The sequence below is a fragment of the Brachionichthys hirsutus genome, chromosome 22 (genome assembly GCF_040956055.1).
Source record: "Brachionichthys hirsutus isolate HB-005 chromosome 22, CSIRO-AGI_Bhir_v1, whole genome shotgun sequence".
Lineage (NCBI taxonomy): Eukaryota > Metazoa > Chordata > Actinopteri > Lophiiformes > Brachionichthyidae > Brachionichthys > Brachionichthys hirsutus.
This window is the reverse complement of record NC_090918.1, coordinates 7,233,549-7,252,521: the sequence shown is the minus strand read 5'-3', so window position 1 is coordinate 7,252,521 and position 18,973 is coordinate 7,233,549. Positions and strand designations below refer to the sequence as shown.

General features: G+C 45.6%; 1 protein-coding gene across 1 annotated transcript in view; it reads left to right on the top strand.

Annotated features, from left to right (window-relative positions):
• The window catches only part of plxna4 (plexin A4), a 132,352-nt gene that overhangs the window by 68,028 nt on the left and 45,351 nt on the right, over positions 1-18,973 (top strand). Inside the window, exons 3-4 of the mRNA XM_068755252.1 lie at positions 6,499-6,627; positions 13,421-13,521. Coding sequence (XP_068611353.1) covers positions 6,499-6,627; positions 13,421-13,521 — 230 coding nt within the window. The remainder of the gene's footprint in view (positions 1-6,498; positions 6,628-13,420; positions 13,522-18,973) is intronic.

The window sequence follows — 18,973 nt, the reverse complement described above, 5'->3', positions numbered from 1 at the left end:
ACAAAGTCATCTCTTCACCTTTGGTGATCTGAGCCTGTCAGGGGGGGGGGGGGTCATTATCAATCGTAGACATCTCTCGGGAGATCTGAACCTTAGCACCGCCCTTTTTTTCTCTTCCTTTTTTGGGGGGCGATATCCTGTCGATTGACATTTCTAGAGACAGGGTAAGAAAGAGCTATTGAGTTTTGGCCATCAAGATAAAAGGATGGCACCCCTGTTGTTGTGAAACACAACCTGACATACGAGTGGCTAAAGGTCACAGTGGGGGGTGTTTGTGGGATGACCCTGTGAATGCTGATCAGAGTCTTTCACCAGACCTTCACGTAAAGAGCCTCAGCTCATCTGATGCTAGATTTCTTCTTATCGGTATATAACTTGTTTTTGTTTTTCTAACAATAATTATGACCTTTTCCCAACTTAAAAAATAAAATACATTTAAGTGACTGGACTGGAGTTAAGGGCATTGTTGTCCTCATAAGCTCATTAAAGTGACATTTTCCAGTAGTTGTTTACTTCTATTTTAAAGTTTTAATGTTCATGCTCAGAAAATATGACATTTAATTCATTGTTAGGTTGAATTTAGTTTCTTATATTTTTAATGACTGCATGTAGGATGAAAACATTTTAAAACAATATTTCTCCCATGAATATTTTGCCGTCCGTCTCTACAGACTGACTGTAAATGACAATTACGGGGGGGTGCGAGTTTGTTGGCTTTTTTTCAGCCATTCCAGACATTTGTCTGCACTAAATGAGATCTCAACCGGTCTCCGCTAACGCCATGCCGTGGCAAGAGAGTAAAAGTCAAACGTGAAAGGTGAAAAATGCAGAGGCAGACGGACAAACAATAGAATACGTTGCGTTCAAAGACGTTTTCTCTGCACGGCGAAAATGGCTGGGTCATGTCATTCGGAAGGAAACATGGGAGGAAATATCGATGGGCAGAGAAGTGACGCGAGGCCGTGTGAACAGAAATGGAAATGAAAAGGCATAAAAGCGTTTGTTGAATGAAGAACAGAAAAGGGGCCAATTTTGCAGACAAAGCAGGGCTTGCTGCTCTTCGCTGGGCACGCTGAATATATTTGTTGTTTCGTCTTATTGATTCGATAGAAGAGCCTTTCTGTTCCAGTTCAGCATCAAGTGCCATGGATTTGGGGAAAATGGGCTTCATTACCAACCAGATATGACCGGTGGGTCTGTGCGGAGAAAAAAAAAAGAAGAAAGCATGCAATGCCGACAGTTTTCATTCAATTCTGGCAATGCAATCTAAAAATGCAAAGCTAATTACGGATACACCAAAAGAGACAATCCGAGAAAGTACGTCGTAAATATGCACGCAGGCACAAATCTCCTTGAGATTGAACCAGCCGTGAGCCGACAGGACTTTAGCCAACCTCATGACTTACAGACGAACTGAGAGGAGGAGATAAGAGAGAGAGAGAGATTGAGGAAGAAGAGCAAAAGCAATAGCAGAGGAGGGAAATGCATGACAAAGGCCGAGCTGTGAGCCCCCTGCATGGTCACAGTGCTGTGAGGCAGCTCGGCGGTGAGGGGAATGATAGCAGGTAGACCCGTCACTCACCATCTGAAGCCGTGGGGGGGGAGATTCAGGAAGGACAGGAGAGCTGGGGAGAAAGAGAGAGAGAAAAAAGAGCTTGAAAGCCTCGAGACACTTGTCCCCTTTCACATCCAACACCATCATCCCTCACAATAACATTCCTGTCCTTCTCTTCTGGCTTTTTCTGTCTATCTCCCAGCAGGGGGTTGAGGTTAGATTCGTAGGCCACGTGGACCTGCAGGCTAACAGGTGCCACACCTTTAATGCCACAGCGGTCCATCCACCGAGGCAGGCGTCTCCCCGCCGCGCTGTCTTCTGTAGTGTCTGATCGCAGATGTGATGTGTCGGAGACGGGCAGAAGCGCACACAAGTGCACGTTTGTTCGCCCTCAAGGCTTGAAATTGATTTTTATTTGTTTGTTGCTCTGTCTCTCTGTGTTTCTTGACGTCTCCTCTGAGGTTGCTTTTTACGACCGCAGTGATGACGCCGGGCAACAAAAGAGCTCCTCGTCTTTTGCACCCGTAATGAGTCGCGGAGGTTTTCCAGGAGCTTCTGTTGACCTCTGGCTCGCAAAGCAACCAAGCCCAAAGCAACGTCTCTATGGAGGGTTCACCTCAGTGTAATAAAACACAACGCCCCCCCCCCCCCCCCCCGCCCCATTATCTTGGTCAACGTCCTCCACGGCTTTGACATTGTCAACGCATGTCTGCGGCTACTTCCCCGCTAACAATGACAATTCCCTGATTTGCACCTATGAGCACCTTCCCATCACAGCGTGGGCATCTGGGGGGGGGGGGGGGGGGGGAGGGGGGGGGATGCATTAATTAAAAAACCTGCTGTGGAGAGGATATGCCTGATCACAAACATAAATCAGAGAAAAGTGAATTAAAGCACATGCAGAAGAGACTCCACTCTGTGTGCTTGTATTTCGTGTCCACTCATCGTCTGGCGGTAAGAGGACTGGAGCCGGAAGGAATGACGGAAGGGGAGGGTTTTTATGGTGTCTTTAATGAACTGAATGAATATTTTGCTTCCATAAAAGTAAGCAGTAAAGCATTGAGTTGATGCCTCGCACCTTTGGATAACTGCAGGATGTCACCATTAAACCTTGTCATAAACCATAAAGCGCTACGCCAAAAGACATCGCACACGGAGAAGTGCCACGCCGCCCCGTTATTGAGGCGCCACCGGCAGTAGTGGCACTGGAAACGGCATGTCTTTAGTCCCTCCCTCTGTGGGACGGTCTTTCTCAAAGGTAGAATACCAAAGCATGTCCCTGTCTTCGATCCTGCGTAGTAACTCTTGGCGGAGAGTCGTGGGCTGCACCTGTTTCTCTACCGCCCAAGCAGTCTGGCGTCCCCACATTGTTGCGCCATTCCTCGTTAGTACCCTGAGATTAGCGTCAAATCAGTCGCACTCACCCACCGGCCTCACACAAATCCATCTCGCCGAAAGCTATATATCAAGGCATTGAATGCGGCGGGAGAAGTAGGTCCATCCTGGCAATGATTGACACTAAGAGATGGATAATATCTCCACCCCCCCCCCCATTTTCTCACTGTCTGCCATATGTTTCAGTGAGCTGGACCGATTTGGCCAATCAGACAGCCGCCGTTGTACTGCTGTTGCTTCGAATAGAATGCGTGGAGAGACACGTCTGCCATTATGTAGTGTCGTTAGGTTGTTTGCTTTTCCTTTCGTCTTGTCGCTCTCACATTGAATTCTCTTCTCGGTCGTCTCCGTCTGCCTGGCCGTCTTTCTCCCTCATATCTAATTACATCTCCTGCCTTTCCTGGTTGAATGTCTTAGTCTCTGCTGTGGCCTTAAAAAACCCAAAAAAAACCAAAGGGTCGATACCTGAACGAAGGGTGGCAGGTCCGCTTACAGCAGCATTTGGCATGTGATTATGATTTCACCGATATCTTGCACGGCATGATTCTGAGGGCTTAAAGGGGTGAAAGATGGTCAAGCTATCAGGCAGTTGGTAGTTTGAGCCGTGGCTTCTTCAGTCAAGATGTGCACAAGCAGGTATACAGACATGTACAGAGATCAAGCAATTGCTCCCAATATCTGCCCCGTTGGGGTTTGGGTGAACGTTGATTGGCCCTGATGAGCAAGCGATGCCTCGTCTGATGGCTTCAGTGGTCAATGTATACGTGGTGAATGCGTTCTCATGATGTAAAGTGCTTTGAATGATTAGTCAGAGGATCAATTTGCTCTAACTAAATGAAGGCACGCCACTAATCTCTAAAGGTGTGGATGTCTTTATCAACTTATTTTGCAGCCTATACTTTCTATGCCACTCACCTGTGCTGCAATTAGTCACCATGATCTCCATCTCAAATTATGCCGCTAGTGCAGTTAACACACATGGCCACTAGGGGGATAAGGCTCATGGTCAAAGTTCTTGTTTTATGGAGAATGATGATTTTGGTATAATGTGGATTGATCCCTCTCAGGCAACGAGCAAATCAAATAGATGTTTACTACTCGCATCTGTTAAACGTATTGTGTGAATCAAAAGTGCCAGTTATTCTTACTGCTTTTGCCTCAAGTATATGTCATTACCATGCGATATATGCATGTGCATAACGGAGAGAGAAAGAGACTGAGAGAGAGAGAGAGAGAGAGATGTAATTTGCGTGACAGTGTGATGAACAGTGATATGCAAATATTTCTACAAAAGCAAGCGCTCTTATTTGCATGTGTGCGTTTTTGCGTGGGTCTAAAAGCATCTCTCACCTTCCCAGCAATCTGTGGCAAAATGAAGACCGCCTGGCAGTGAATGTCTATTGTGTAGTGCTAATGTGATAGCAGAGATTAGCATTGTAATCCATTTAGCATAGAGCAGCTAATCCACTTTAACGCCGCTGAAAAGGAATCAGATAATATTGGCGAGCACCATTGTAACCGCCTCCGTGATTGTAGGCTGATGAAAATATTACTTTAAAGATTTTTAATAATGACTCCTGCTGACGAATTTAATTAGGATTACTTGTCTGACTAATGCAATTACACTTTTCAATTTGAATAAATTACATGTTATTTTTACTATTATTATTATTGCATACGATAATTAAGTTATGCATTATGCACCAATTACTGTAAAAAAAAAAAAACGCCCCTGCACACACGTGCAACTCGACCAGGCGGTACTGCATGCTTGCAGACACGCTGCGTCCTCCCTGGTGGCTCATTTGTTTTGTTGGTAGTCAGATTGCGGGATAATATACAGCCGCGTCCCCTTGAAGCTCCTTTGCTCCCTGGCGATCCCAAAAACAATATTCAGTCTTTGCCAACACTTTAACTCTGTTCAGCAACTGGCTCCACACTTCTTCGCTATACAGTGAGGGTAAGCTGATCTACACACACTTGTCCATATGCACCAGGTAGATTGAAGAAAAAAAACACCTGCTGAATCTGTCCCCGGCTCACGTTGAAGTTTCTATCCTTTTATGACCCCCCCTTCTCCTTTTTCCACTCTCCCATTTGCCTTCTGTTCTTTTATTCGCAACTGACCACAGTGCGCACAATGGTTCCCAGTGAAAGTGTGTGCGTCTTTGACACACGGAACTCAAGGTCCTTTGAGATCGAGATCGCCACACAAGCCGAGGGGGGGGGGGGGGGGGTGTAGGGTGAGAGGGGACGAATGACTGAGAGACAAAGGAGAGGAGGGTGAAATCAGGGTGAAAGATGGAGCCTGTTGAGATAAATGACCTGTTTGTGAAACGGGATATCAGAAAACGCTGCAGGGTGAGGGCGGGATGCAAACTGCACCACATACACCGACTGTAGGTCTTTGTCTCAACTATGGATTGGCAATAGTAGACGAGTCAATTGTTGCTGGTTGTCTTCTGTTATGATGAAAATGTGAAAAGTTAAGCCAGCTTACTTACTGTAGTGCAAATGTACAGCATACGTTCTGTCTGTCTGTCGCTCAAGGTGCACCAGCAGAAAGGTATTTTTAATTCTATGCTGACAGAGAGCATTTTGTCATCAGCATATTATGATTCATCATGAAGCAACCTCACCGTCCTTCTCGCCCATCTGTTTGCTCTCCAATTATCCTCTGTTTTGTCCGCGTTGCCTGCGAACCCTTAAGTGCTGAAGAGCAGAAAGAACTACCATGAGTCATCACAACTTTAACAAGACTTGGTTCGCGCAGGCCTATACGTGTGTGTGTGTGTGTGTGTGTGTGTGTGTGTGTGTGAGGGAGTGTGTATTCTACTGGGTGCTGAAAGTTGCTGGGGTAAGGTATGTGTCATAACAGGGAGCAGATTTAGAAACGATCATTTGCATTCCTGCCTCTGTGAGGGACAATGTAAGCAGATGTTTTGGCACGACCTGGATCTCTCCCATCGCACCACCGAGTGCGTGTGTGTGTGTGTGTGTGTGTGTGGGGCCAATTCCAAGTAGTTTCTGCTGAGCAAACACACCTCGGGGGCCCGCAGACCACACCTCTTTTCCAGATGTCTAATTACGAGAATCGCTTTGGAATGGCTTTAACTATGATGGAGAAAGATGAGCTTTACAGATACAGCGCTGAAAGCACTGCTGCTCGGGGAAATCCGGAGGCAGCAGGCAGAAGATGGCCAATTTAATGAATAATGATGCTCTGGAAATATCTTTTTAATGATACCTGAATTCCTAATTGCACATTTTGTTGTCCACGATCCCACCTTCAGTTCCGCTGTCTCTCCTGGAGAATGGCAGCATTACTTTCTTATTTTGCTTTTCCTTCATTTTTTAGCCTTGTCAAATCCGATATTTTTTTTCCCCACAGTAGCTGACGTTTCCTTGACCGTTGTCGAATTCACAACTCTGAACTGATTGCAAAGATTCCACTGTCATTGATACCTTAGATGTAATATGAGTGCTGAAGTAATTAAAAGTGTGTTTCGTCTATTATTAACTCTTCATATGCTTCTATGTGTCTCCAGATCCGGGTCGACGGCTCCTCTCGGGCTCTGCAGTATGAGACGGTGCAGGCGGTGGCCGATGGACCGATCCTCAGAGACATGGCGTTCTCTTCTGACCACCACTACCTATATGTCATGTCTGAGACACAGGTTAGACACACACACACACACACCAGAACCCCCCTCCTCAGCCTCCTGCTGTCTCAATTTCATAACTACAGACATTAATCATTTTTATTATGTCACTGTATACAATAACCTTTGATGCAGCATGGATAATTTAATTTCAGTCAGGCTGCAGGAGGCTTCAATGAATGAATGTGTTGCAATATTAGGAGTGGTATATGTATAGATTCGAATACCACTTTAGATGACATGGAATTTGGAAGAAAATAGCAGCACTCTTCTTAATGGATGTGGAAAGGCAGCTCCATCAGACGTGAAACCGTTCTAATGCAGCGCGCCACATAGTTGCAGACTATCTTTCTGGCTTACAGTAACTTGGGGAGCTAAGCGAACATGAAGTCTTGACAAATGTCAATTTTCCTTGATAATTGAAGCAAATCCAAACCCGTGTGAAGAAGGGATGGGAATGGAAGGAAAGCAAGATGCTATTTTATCACAGTATTAAATCATACTTATCTAAAACTCTGCCAAACAGAAATAATATATATGCATATAAATGGACTTACAGAAGATATTGCAGAATAACAAATGGATTGTTCTTCCCAATATGTTGAATTCCTTTAAGTTGCATAATTATGGTTTCATTTCACATGGCAAATCTAGCAAAACATTTCACATTTGCGTACCAATTAGCTTGTTGTGAATACAAGAGAATTAATCGTGAGTTGCGTTGGCCTATCGTGGTCCCGTGTGTGCATGTGATTGTAAGGCCTTTGTAGTAATTAGTTTATTGGCCTAGTTAGAGGGCTGACCTCTGCTAAATGTTTAGGAGGCACGTCTGGGAATTATTCTGCACACGGATACAAAGAGCAAAGAATAAACACAGGACGGAAACACACACTCTTTTACTGCTACTAGAATGTATAGAACAAAAACAAAACAGTACAATACAAACCAAAGAAAGGGACACCTTTCAATCCCTTTGCCTTTTTAATGCTTCGTTATTGATCCGTATTAATTATGGAATAATTTGTCCAATGCTAATCTTCTCAGATCGATGCACAGCCTCCTGTTGCGTTTCAAAACCGATTGCGATGCCTCAAAACCCTCGCCGTCCTCGGCGCTTGTCCCGATTTGCATTCGGAAAAACAAGTTTCAAGTGTCTGCAATCACAGCGTACGAACGTAAATCGCTTCGTCTCAAGTGTAGCGAATACCCAGCAACAATAACAGGCAACACGGATGCAATCCAGCGTTGCAGTGAGAGAAAAGAGCTATTACAGCAGCCCGGCTGGTCGATGGCAGGAGACCACCTGCTGTTCCTGGGGCCTGGGACCCAGACAGTCAGAGAGGAGGGTGTGTGATGAATGGAACAAGGAAGAAATACAGAAAGAGGGAAAGACATGATGGAACGAGAGGCTGAGAGAACAGTTGGTCGATACCGCTTCTCTCCCGCTGTTCTTAGCCTTGAAACCTTTCCCTTTAGATTGGCAACGCCGGCCGCGGAGTGGTAAGAACATCAGGTACAGAAGCGCGAGGCGTGGCGGCGGTGGGTGGGAACAGGAGCGGAGTGGGACAGAGAGCAGAGGGCAGAGGTGAAGTAAGGATGGAGTCCTTAAGAATAATGAGGAACGGCACAGCCTGCCGTTCGGCTTGCATTTCACGCCGCTGCTGTTTTGTCGCCTGAGAGGTGACTTTTCACATTTCATGCTTCATATAATTAAACGCATTCAAAAGGCTGCAAGCAGGGGGCGCCAATGAAAACAGAAACCTTGTGGAGGCCATAAAAACTGTGACTGGTCAGCTTTACTTCTGCATTTCTCTGATCCCAGCGACTGACAGGCGAACTAATGCGGACCTTTTCCTCGCTGCAATCAGCGGTCCGTATCACAAATGTAATATTCATACAAACGTAAAACCGCGGGTTTGTAATCGTCTCTTAGCTTGTCGTGTCTCCCTTTGGTTGGCGGACACCTGCATGTAAAATAATGACTTTCTGCTTGTAAAAATGTAAAGGTGATGTTTCACTATGAATGGACCGCCATGTGTGTGACGGTCTTCCAGCCTCGCTGTGGACATCACATTATTCCATCATTAGAGGACAAAGCCAAGCCAAACACAAAGACTCGTGTCTATGAATTATCATGTACTGCAAATAATGCTCTCCACTGCTCCCGGGCCGCAAATTGCATTTTCTTCACACTCTTTATTGAATTTGTCTTCAGTCTCTTTTCTCTTTCTTCCTTCCATCACGTGTCTTCTTTGTCAGGTTTGTTTTTTCTGTCCGGATTATAGATGTTTGCTCCGACGACCCCTATTCACTCCTAAAGGGATTTTGTAAAGTGAATGAGGGTTCAGCCTTTTGTGCTTGCAGCTCTTCTTTCTCCATCCATCTTTATTACCTCTCTAACCATGGTGATTGTAACCCATGCCATCTCTCCACATTCTTATTTCCTCCCCTCTTTTTTTTGTCACCAATCCAGACAGAGGAATAATCTGTCATCCCTACTCACTCATCAGTCTGGCGGCTGGTTGTCGCTCCAATCTGATCTTCTTCTCTCTCTCACACACACACACACAATTCATTGTATGTCAGTGTAGAAAAAAAGTGAGGTATTAATCAATGAATTAAAAATAAAAAAACAAGACATTTCAAACTGCACGCCTTTTTGGTAGATAAATTCTCACAGCGACGCACGATTACTCCAGGTGTGAATTTGCATTAGTGGCCCTACAATGCCCCGCCCCTTTCACACAAATATCCACAGAGTCAAATCCAACACAGATAATTCTGTCTGAACCAGATCGTGGGAAAGTCATTTGAATGACTGTGATTCTTATTGCAGGGCTCGTTATTACTCAGCAGCTGGCTCTGCTGAGGCTTGACATGGGTTTTCTAGGGCTTTTGGGAGCAGTTCAGGCAGTTTCTTTTTCCTTTTTTCATTGTTGTTGTTGCGTTTTAGTCATTTAATCCAGCTTCAAATGTTCCCATAGCCTCCATAGCCTCCAGCAAACCAGCAAAAAAAAAAAAAAAAACATTCACTCATGCTGCAAACAACTGCTCAGTCATTCAGCGGATGGATTTGATCGTGTGTCTCGACATCGCTTTTCTTTGCATGACATAGCAAGGTCTTTAAACTGTCGATTCAAAAACGCTGCTGAAGTATTTACTTTCAGTGTGACAAATGCAGATCTCAATGTTAATTATTGAAAATGTGTACTATAGATTTATATATTCCTTTGGGGAAACCAGTCTCTGAACGCATCGTAGCACGTCTTTGCATCACACCAAAGACATTTAACACCAGCTCCATCAGGTGCAACGTTCTCCCCACATTGCTTCCAGTGATCCCCCCCCCCCCCCCTCCGGGTGTGTGGCTCGAATAGACGGTCAGGATTCTTAGTCTCTCATTCTTATCCATTTTCATATTTGACTTGATCGCCTTTCTGTTTTATGCTATTTGAAGACAGCAGCTGTGGTAAACAGATTTATCTTCGCATGCAATAAGTTCCTATGAGAATTATTCAACAGGATAACATTGCATTACATGCACTTAATATTTCCTATGATTAATTTATGCCTCATCACCAGTAGCAATGCATGGTGCACGTCAGCAACGTGCCGAACGAAAGAACAAGCTCACATCTGGGAAGGAGAAAATAGCACCAAGCTAGCCGAGGGGAAGAAGAAGAGAAAGGATAAGAGAAGTTCAGCGTGCCCTGCAGGTTTCTCTCTTTCTGTTCATTTGGAGTTTGGCTGCAGGTGCAATTCCTATTTAATTACAAGTGTGTGTGTGTGTGGGGGGGGGGGGGGGGGGAGTAGGATAAAGAGAAAAACAGTCACGGGGCAGAATAATTAGTTATTAATAAAAATCTCTGCAGATTTCTTAAATGATCACTTTCCCACTGCAGGCTGGTTCAAAGGCCCCCTGACATTACATAAGAAGGTGGGCTGGCAAAGGGAGGAAGAGGAGGAGGAGAAGGGGAGGAAAAGAGTTGAAGTTGGAACTATGAGACGAAAGCTCGTCTTGCCCAGGATGAAGTAAAAACACACTCTCAGTGTTTATGTGCGTCATTTATCACTTGCTGCCTCGGTGGCTTCACGGTGGTATAGATGATCCCGGATCTTCTCCTCTCTTCCTGCGCAGTAAAACACCAAATGCAACCGTGGTCTCGGCCTTCCTCCAAAGCAGGATTACATTCAGCGCCGTCCGTTTCTCCCCGTTGTGAGGGGAGGCAGCACGCGGGGCGTAATGGCTGTCATTTGTTCACCTGAAACAGGAGGACATTATGCACGCCGTCCACCCCACCCTTTTGTATTTATCCCTGCTGGTGTGACGGCGCAGCCACAGTGAAGAGACACCGAGCCGTAATGGCTGCCCCTCTGGCAAAGCCCACGAAGAAGAATGCATGAAATGAATATGAGAGCGACAGAAGGTGCACAGGGGCTCATTCAGCCACCAAATCCCTCAATTTTTGGGGGGGATTAAAGAGGGAACAAAAGTGTTGCCTGCTAAAGCGTGTGCGTGTGTGTGTGTGCGTGCGTGTTTTATCTGTGGAGAAAACCATTTACCCAGACGCAGGCATCAGGAGGTCCATCTCGCTCTACGCTGCCTAAATGTCTCTCTGTTTTTGTACGTACGCACGCGCGTGGGTGTCGTGCGTAACGGCGCGTATCTGTCACCGCTGGAGTGTTAAATTATCACGCGGTCAGATATGGCGGCATTGTGTGCGGCCGTTCTGTCTGAACGATTCGCTTTCATGACAGATCACGAGGAGGCAATCGGCCATGTGCGCCGGCGCTGCTGCGTAGATTACGCACACGCGTGCGCACACACACACACACACACACAGACGTGGAGATTGCCGTTTCATATACACTGTGTATCCCTCCATAGGCCTAACGCAGTGCCCTTCCCCTTCTGCGGGGAGGGGAGGGAATCCGTCACGCGAGATGAAGATCAGCGCGGAGTTTGGGTCATGTGCGCACCCACACACACACACACACACATGCACTTGCATCACTATCGCACTTGTTCCATCTGAAACTCGTTCCCTTTATCTCTGTAATGCAAATGTAACTCTACATAGTAGGGAGGGGGAAACACAGCACCGGATTCATTTTTACGCCCCAAGGCGCGCAATCGTTTAGCGCGCAAAGATTCACTGGCATTGTTTTTAAGCTGTAAGAGCAGACGGGAATCCTCTTGACTTTGACAAGGAGATACTCCCCTTCTGAAATCATCCGGCTTTGCGTGAGTCTGCGTCAATGTGTGTGTGTGTGTGTGTGTGTGTGTGTGTGTGTCTGGGGGAGACACACAGACGAGACATAAATGTAGAGAACAAGACAGAGAGTGTTTTTATGTGTCTCCATCGTGCCAGGGTGTCAGCGTCTGATTTCAGCAAACAGTGAGCGTGTCAATGCGCATCCGTGCGCAGACGTGCGTTGCCGTGGCTTCCGTCGCGTTTGATTCTGTTACGTTGCGTTTGAGAGACGGGCTGAGACGCAGTCGGTGCGTAAAGCCCGAGGCATTCCTACATCTGTTGCTGCATTCAGCCACGTCCTACATCGGATGGTTTAATTGCGCTCCTTTTCACACCCTAAACTTTGGGAAGATGTCCCGTGAAGACACATTTAATTGCATCATTCCTATCTGGAGGTTCTTAGAGCGACTTACTGTGTAAAATAATTTGCCTTTCAAAATGGGCGTTCAAATGGGAAAAATAGTAGATGCTTATTATGCTTCTCTGATTTCCTAGTAAATGCAGCAATGACCTGTGGTCATATATGAGGTACGATACACATTATTCTTACACAGTGATGACAGTATAAACTTTATCGGTCATTCACCAATGACAGCTCATTAATCAAAAGTGCCTCCTATGATAGTGTCATGCTGTTACCATGGTGACCGGAGGAGGGGTGACGTCTGAGATCTACCTCCACTTTGCCCCTTCGGTTTGGTGAATAGAGGCCCGTGCCAATCAGAGCCCATCAATGCCATTGTGAATTGGCAGGCACATATATCATAATAGATGGACGGCTTTCCTCAAGCGGCAACGCTTCCCCATACGGAGCCGGCGGAGGAAAGATTGAAGCTGTCAAGCCGTTGCATTTTCATGAAAGTCAGCAGCGCTATAAAATGTCACGCATCCTCACCGGTGATGAGTGTTTTATGTTTGCTTTGGCTCTTAATGCTCCACCGAGCAGGGATAACAATTCATCGGAATTTCTTTTACCGTCTGCCGGAGATGTTCGTTCCTATCGTGGAAAATATAGCCTGGCGAAGGTTTAATAGAGGCGCGTTACAGCTGCCATCTTAATGAATTGTTGCTCTTGATTGCAATGCTGCAGTCTTTTTCTGCGTGTTTAAGGACGAGCACAACAAGGCAACGACTCCCCGCTCCAAGCACAGCAGGAGTTAACTGTCGCTGCTATAATATCTATTCCAGTGAAAGATACCGGAAGTGTTACGCTGCATTTTTACTCGGTCAGGAGGGTCACATTTACCGGCCTGGAATTTGACATTTATTCCATGACTCATGTGCCCTTGCACAACGTTATTTTCATTCTACTTCTGAGGTTTTCTGTTGCCTGTAAGCCATTAGCGTTGCAGGAGGAAAAGAGAATCGGTATGCTTGTCTAACCTGAGGAGGATATTTGAAATAACTAAAAACAGCGTTTGGATGCCGCCCCCTTCATTCATCATCAGGGATTAAGCCTTTATTTCACTCTCTTTGGAGGAATTGACGCATCTCATTTCTAATCCAGGAGTAAATTTGAATGTCTTATCCTTGCTGGTATGTTGTCTCCTCAGCTGTCGAGGGTGCCGGTGGAGGCCTGTGGTCAATACTCGACCTGCAGTGAATGTCTCGGATCGGGAGACCCCCACTGCGGCTGGTGTGTCCTGCACAACACGTAAGTACAGCGTTAGACGGCATGTGATGTTTTTGAGGTGCCTACCCTATCGTCATGATGCTTGGACCCACGCCCGGTGCTCCATCCCTTTCAGCCTTTAAACATTCCCGGTCCAGTCGGAATTCTAGCCAACTCTCAGATCGCTTTCCTGGGGCTCGGCCACGTGCCAGCTAGCCTTTGGATCCATTACCAAACCTTAACCATTGCCACTCCTGAAACCAGAGCCTGGTGAGAGCACAGACACTGGCGGCCACTTCCAGGCCTCCGGTGGGCATTGCTCCAAACCTCAGGAGTTGACATGAGGGCATTTACGGCTTCTTGCCGCTGCAGTTGATTATCTTATTCGCTGCAGTTAACTCGCCGTCTGCCCTGCTAACCTGCTTTCATGCATAAATCTTTTTCTCTTGCACACTCAAACACAAATGCACCGGAATTCACACACTACCCAGCTGCTGCTGAACCTTTGTCTGTCAAGATCGGAGGAGATGATAGCGCTCGCTCCGGGCAGGGAGAGCTCCCACTGCACTGTAAATTGAAAATAGGTTTCTTGTGTTGTGCTATGGTGCTAGCCCTTGGGGAGAGCCTCTGTGTGTGTGTGTGTGTGCAAGGTTGACTTTATCGCAACTGGGATGAGAGGACACTCAAATGAACATATGTGAAAATTGTGCGAATTTGTATTGTTAGTCTCAAAGAAAAAGCAGCATCCAACGATTCCCATTATGCTCTGTGATTGGCCGGGAGCCCTGCAGAGAGGTGGAGGCCTAAGATTTAACCAATGAAAGAGCATCTATATGTTAATGGGAGTTTTTTGTTGCTGTGCTATGGAGAAAACGACACCATATGTGTTGTTGTTTTTTCATCTACCTTGAGTATTCTTTTTTTTTCTGGTCAGGTCAAGGTCAAAGGTATTTCTACTGAGAATGAAAATATGAAACGGGCACTATGCCCCGTGCTCTGACTGCAGACCAAAGTATTAAGCAATGCATCTTTAATGGCCCATAATAAAAAAGATGTGTCGAGGCGAACAAGCGTGCTGTTCATCTTCAAAGTGTTCACCCAGATAGTTTGTTGTTCCCAATCAACCTTGAAATCACCTCACTGGTCTGAGAGCAGAAAAGAATGCAAACTCTCTCTCTCTCTTTCCCTCTCGTCCTCCGTCTCTCTCTTTCTCCTTCTCTTTCTCCCTCTCTCAGCATTGCCTTTATTTACTTTACAGTGCAGTGAGAGGAGCTGTTAGAGAGAGTACTAGGGGAAGAGGAGAAAGCCGATCAATAGTACAGGGAAGGAAATCAACAGGAGGAGATAGTGTGTGTGTGTGTGTGTGCGCGCGTGCACGTGACTGCAGCCATTGTCTTAAATAAATACAATTTATTGAGTAAGGCTAGCGTCATATTAAAACTATACAAGTCTTAAATCATATTTTCATAAATGCGAGTTTAATTCAGAGGTTAACAAAAATCCTGGCCAAATTATTTCTTATGGTCTCTATATTCGGTCTGTGACATAAACGCCGACCCCTCTAGGTAAGGTGGGGGCACTCGAGCCTTTGAGATCATCCAAGACACGTGGCCGCTACGCTATTCTAGCTCATCTAAAGCCGCTCCGTCGGCTGTCAGGTTTGTAAGTGGTTAACTGGGCTGTCAACTCATCTGTCATGCGTGACAGCCAGACAGATTGGAAATCATATTTGGAGAAGTAGCATTGTCAAAATGAATGTCATCATATTTTGGCGTGGATGTTGACAGTATCTGAAATTATACTCGGTGATATCTGTGTCAATTTGGAATAAAGTGGTGCTAATGTTGCGATATCTTCACATTAATAATTGCTCTGGCATATCTTCGCCGCTGCTTTTGGCTCAGATAGGATATTCTGATATTCGGTCCGTGGAAATAGTTTTTTATTTCTCTTTTTTTTTGCACTTTTCATTTTCCTTTTCCCTTCCTACCATCTATTCTCTGCCCGCCGCCATTCAAATCGCACTCTATCTCCGGCAGACTTATCATATGCTATGCTCGTGTGTGTGTGTGTGTGTGCGCACATATTTATAAGAATCCGTGACTGTTTGAATCCACTCAAAGCTCTGCATATATTCATTTATATCACACATTTAGCATGCGCTGTATCCTATCCCATACCCATGCTCCCTTGTGCATGCTGCGTGTTGATAAGGGAGTTCTTAAACATTGCTCGGCCATCTATCCGGCTTTCTGTTCCGTCTTCCGAACACTCTGAGCATTGATCCCTCTGTCCTGAAGTGGAATGGAGATGTTGGCCACAGTCGTACGGTCTTGCACAAGTTCATTAGACAGGGCCTGTCTATACGATCAATAGCAAAGCAACACGCTGGGGAGTCCCCTGTGAGTCGGGGGGACCCTACAGCCATTGTGTTCTTCGATATGAATTCGATGGACAATCTCATTTGAACTGCTTGAATGCATTCACCCGTTCAGGATGAATATATAAATCAAAAGGCTATCCTTACGGGCTGATCAGGGCGATACGAGAGAGATCAAGAAGTCGCCAGTAAACACAACATGTGGCTAATAAAACGTGCAAGTCATGCTGGAAAAGCTTCTTGTCTTCTGAATCTTTTGTTTTCCCAAGACGTCCTTGGTTGCTGTGAAACGAATAACCTTTTCATAGGGAAAAGCTAATTGGCAGAACCATTGTCGTTTTCCTTTCTCTTTTCCTCCCCTCTTTCTCTCTCTCTCTCTCACTCTCTCATTAATGCCGCACCATGACGACCTGTCGCCGCGTCACAGTCATCCGTTACTTCGATGTTCTCATTACTATGGCGTGCCACACTAATGGTAATTATGTTGCAGGGCCATAATTAGCATGCTACCAAGGACTCGTGTTTGGTTGTCCAGTTCCCTCCCCGCCTGGAGTTAGCCTTTGAGTTCTTTGAAACATACTGTTGGAAGGGGGGGACTTATGTCAACCAGTATATACTCAAATACTTTAATGAGATCAGACATTTTGTCCGTCATTATATCAGCTATCAAACTAGAAGTAAGTCAATGGATGAGCAGATATATTGATTATGTCTTTGACTGCTTGGATCTACTTGGTGGGACTTTTGTGTAGTCTATGTTTCAGGTAGAATTATCCACATCACATCATAATCAAGGGTTAAAATATTTGTTATACAGTAAGACAAAGTCGCCATGCAGGAACATAATTTAATCAGCAGACTTTGGTCCCCTCTCAAACAGAAATGTATTCAAAGTTATTGCTTTGATCTTGAGATCGTTGCATCCGTCACACTTTCCTTGATGCCTGCAGTGCTCAGGGGAGGACGGCCACCCCCTGCGTATGGGTGACTGGCTTCACCTTCTCCACGCCCCCCCAACCCCCACCCCACCCCACCCCCCCGCCTCTGGCAGGGGACATTGAGGGAAGGGAACAAGGCCAGGAAGTGACAGGGGCATCAGGATGGAACGGAGTCGGGCACCTTGCAGTTTCCTCTCAACTTTCACCATTATAGCTTAAGAACACATGCACGCAAACACGTCTGCCTTGTGCCCCACACACGTGCACAAGCACATCCAGAGACAGTTTCCTTAAATGCAACCTTGTGGTATTCCCGGATAACCATTGAGGATATTGTCATTTATATGTGTAAACTGGCAGATGAAGAGAATTTAAGCAGTTCCATAATCCATTTTAGTGCAGCATCATCTCTATCTGGTGCTAAAGTAAATGTTTATTGGAAGTGTGCTATTTGCTTTGCAGTTTTGCTCTACAAAAGTAGAAGTAATGAATATGAATATAAGATAAATCATGCCATCTGTTTACACATCACACACGTTGTCGACCATGGAAAATGCTTAGCTTCCATGTTTCTCGTCAGTGAGAGTTGTGGCTGCAAATTTAGACACTTGAACTCCAAACACTGGATATCGACTGCCTGGATCAATAGTATCATATGCTTCCATCTGTGCCTGCACACATGATGAACCACAACACAATGCATGGGAGATAAAAGCCAAGTGCACTATTGAGACCCCATTGAAAAGCATCTCTCTAGTGGCCTGCACCATCACCCCAAGGGGGGTTATGATAACAGCAACAAACCGGGAACGTCTGTTCACAAATACCTTGGGATAGCACCGTAGATGAAACACAATGATGCGCCATTGTTTCTCCTCGTCAGCGTCTGGTCTATTATGTCATGAATATAAGGGGCGGATTGTGTTGTGATATGGCAATGAATAGAACAGTGGTATTTGAGTCGCCTCTTATCTCACCTCGGGGGGGGGTTCACTTTCGCTGTCTTTAAATACAAATCTTCTACAGTGTGTCCACATTTTAACCAACAGATGTCAGTGGGGAGCTTTTTAATCATTATTTCTAGAAAATCAGATCTGTAGTTTTAAAAAATAGCAACACCTTTTAACCCTTATGCATCAGAAATTTGCTTCCCAACTCAATGATTCTGGTAAATAGTTCATAAAAGCTCCTTTGTGAATGCAATTTCTTGCTGTAGCTAACACAGCACACCTCTGAGCCAGAGGAAAATCTGTTTAATATAGAGAACCTGGCCTAATATCATCTTCGGGGGGGGGGGGGGGGGGCAGCGCTGACATCACACATATGCCAGATAAACTGCCTAATAAGTCTGTCACACACCATCCCACCAATATATAGCCCTGCCAGGGGATCGTTGTGTGTTTGCTTGTGCGTGCATGTGAGGGAAAAGAAGATGAGGGAAGCTTTTTGACAGCTGCTGAAATTGGTTGGTGGAGTGTTTAGAACCACAAAAGTCACAGCGTGGGGGAAACACCTGCCACTTGTTTGCCGGAGCGATGCACCCGATCACCATCTTACTCACACTCAGTGAGTTTTGTGCTTTTAGGGAGGATTTATACAAATGCTTTGAAATTAAAGTGAGAATATTGTAAATTTCATTCCAATTTTCTTTTTGATAATTTTCCATTACTGCCAAAATGTGTCAATCGATTGGTCTCCCTCTCGCGCGTGTGCGCACACACACACACACACACATTCAGTGCATGTATTTTCCACCTGGTTGCTGACACACAACCGCTAAGCAGCGGTGTCACTCTCTGTATGTAAAACCCTGAGAATTTTAGACATGCCGCAGCCAGACCTTTGGCCAAAGTCTTATACGAGAGACACAATTTGTGTAGGTGTGTGCATGTGCATGTGTGTGTGTGTGTGTGTGTGTGAGAGAGAGTCCTCAAACTGTATAGTCATGGCCAGTGGGCCAGTTAATCGCTCTTCCACTGCTCCCCAATTCTGCACCACCTCCACCCCATGGGGCTTTCTGCTCTGCGGACCAACACTTTTAATGGCAGCACATTGTGTGTGTAGGTGTGTGTGTGTGTGTGTGTGTTTATGCCTTTCTGTAGCCACGAGTGAGAAGTTGCAGCCCATCTGAATATTGATGCATGGTTGGACTACTTCTCAGTCTGCTCCTTAGGAT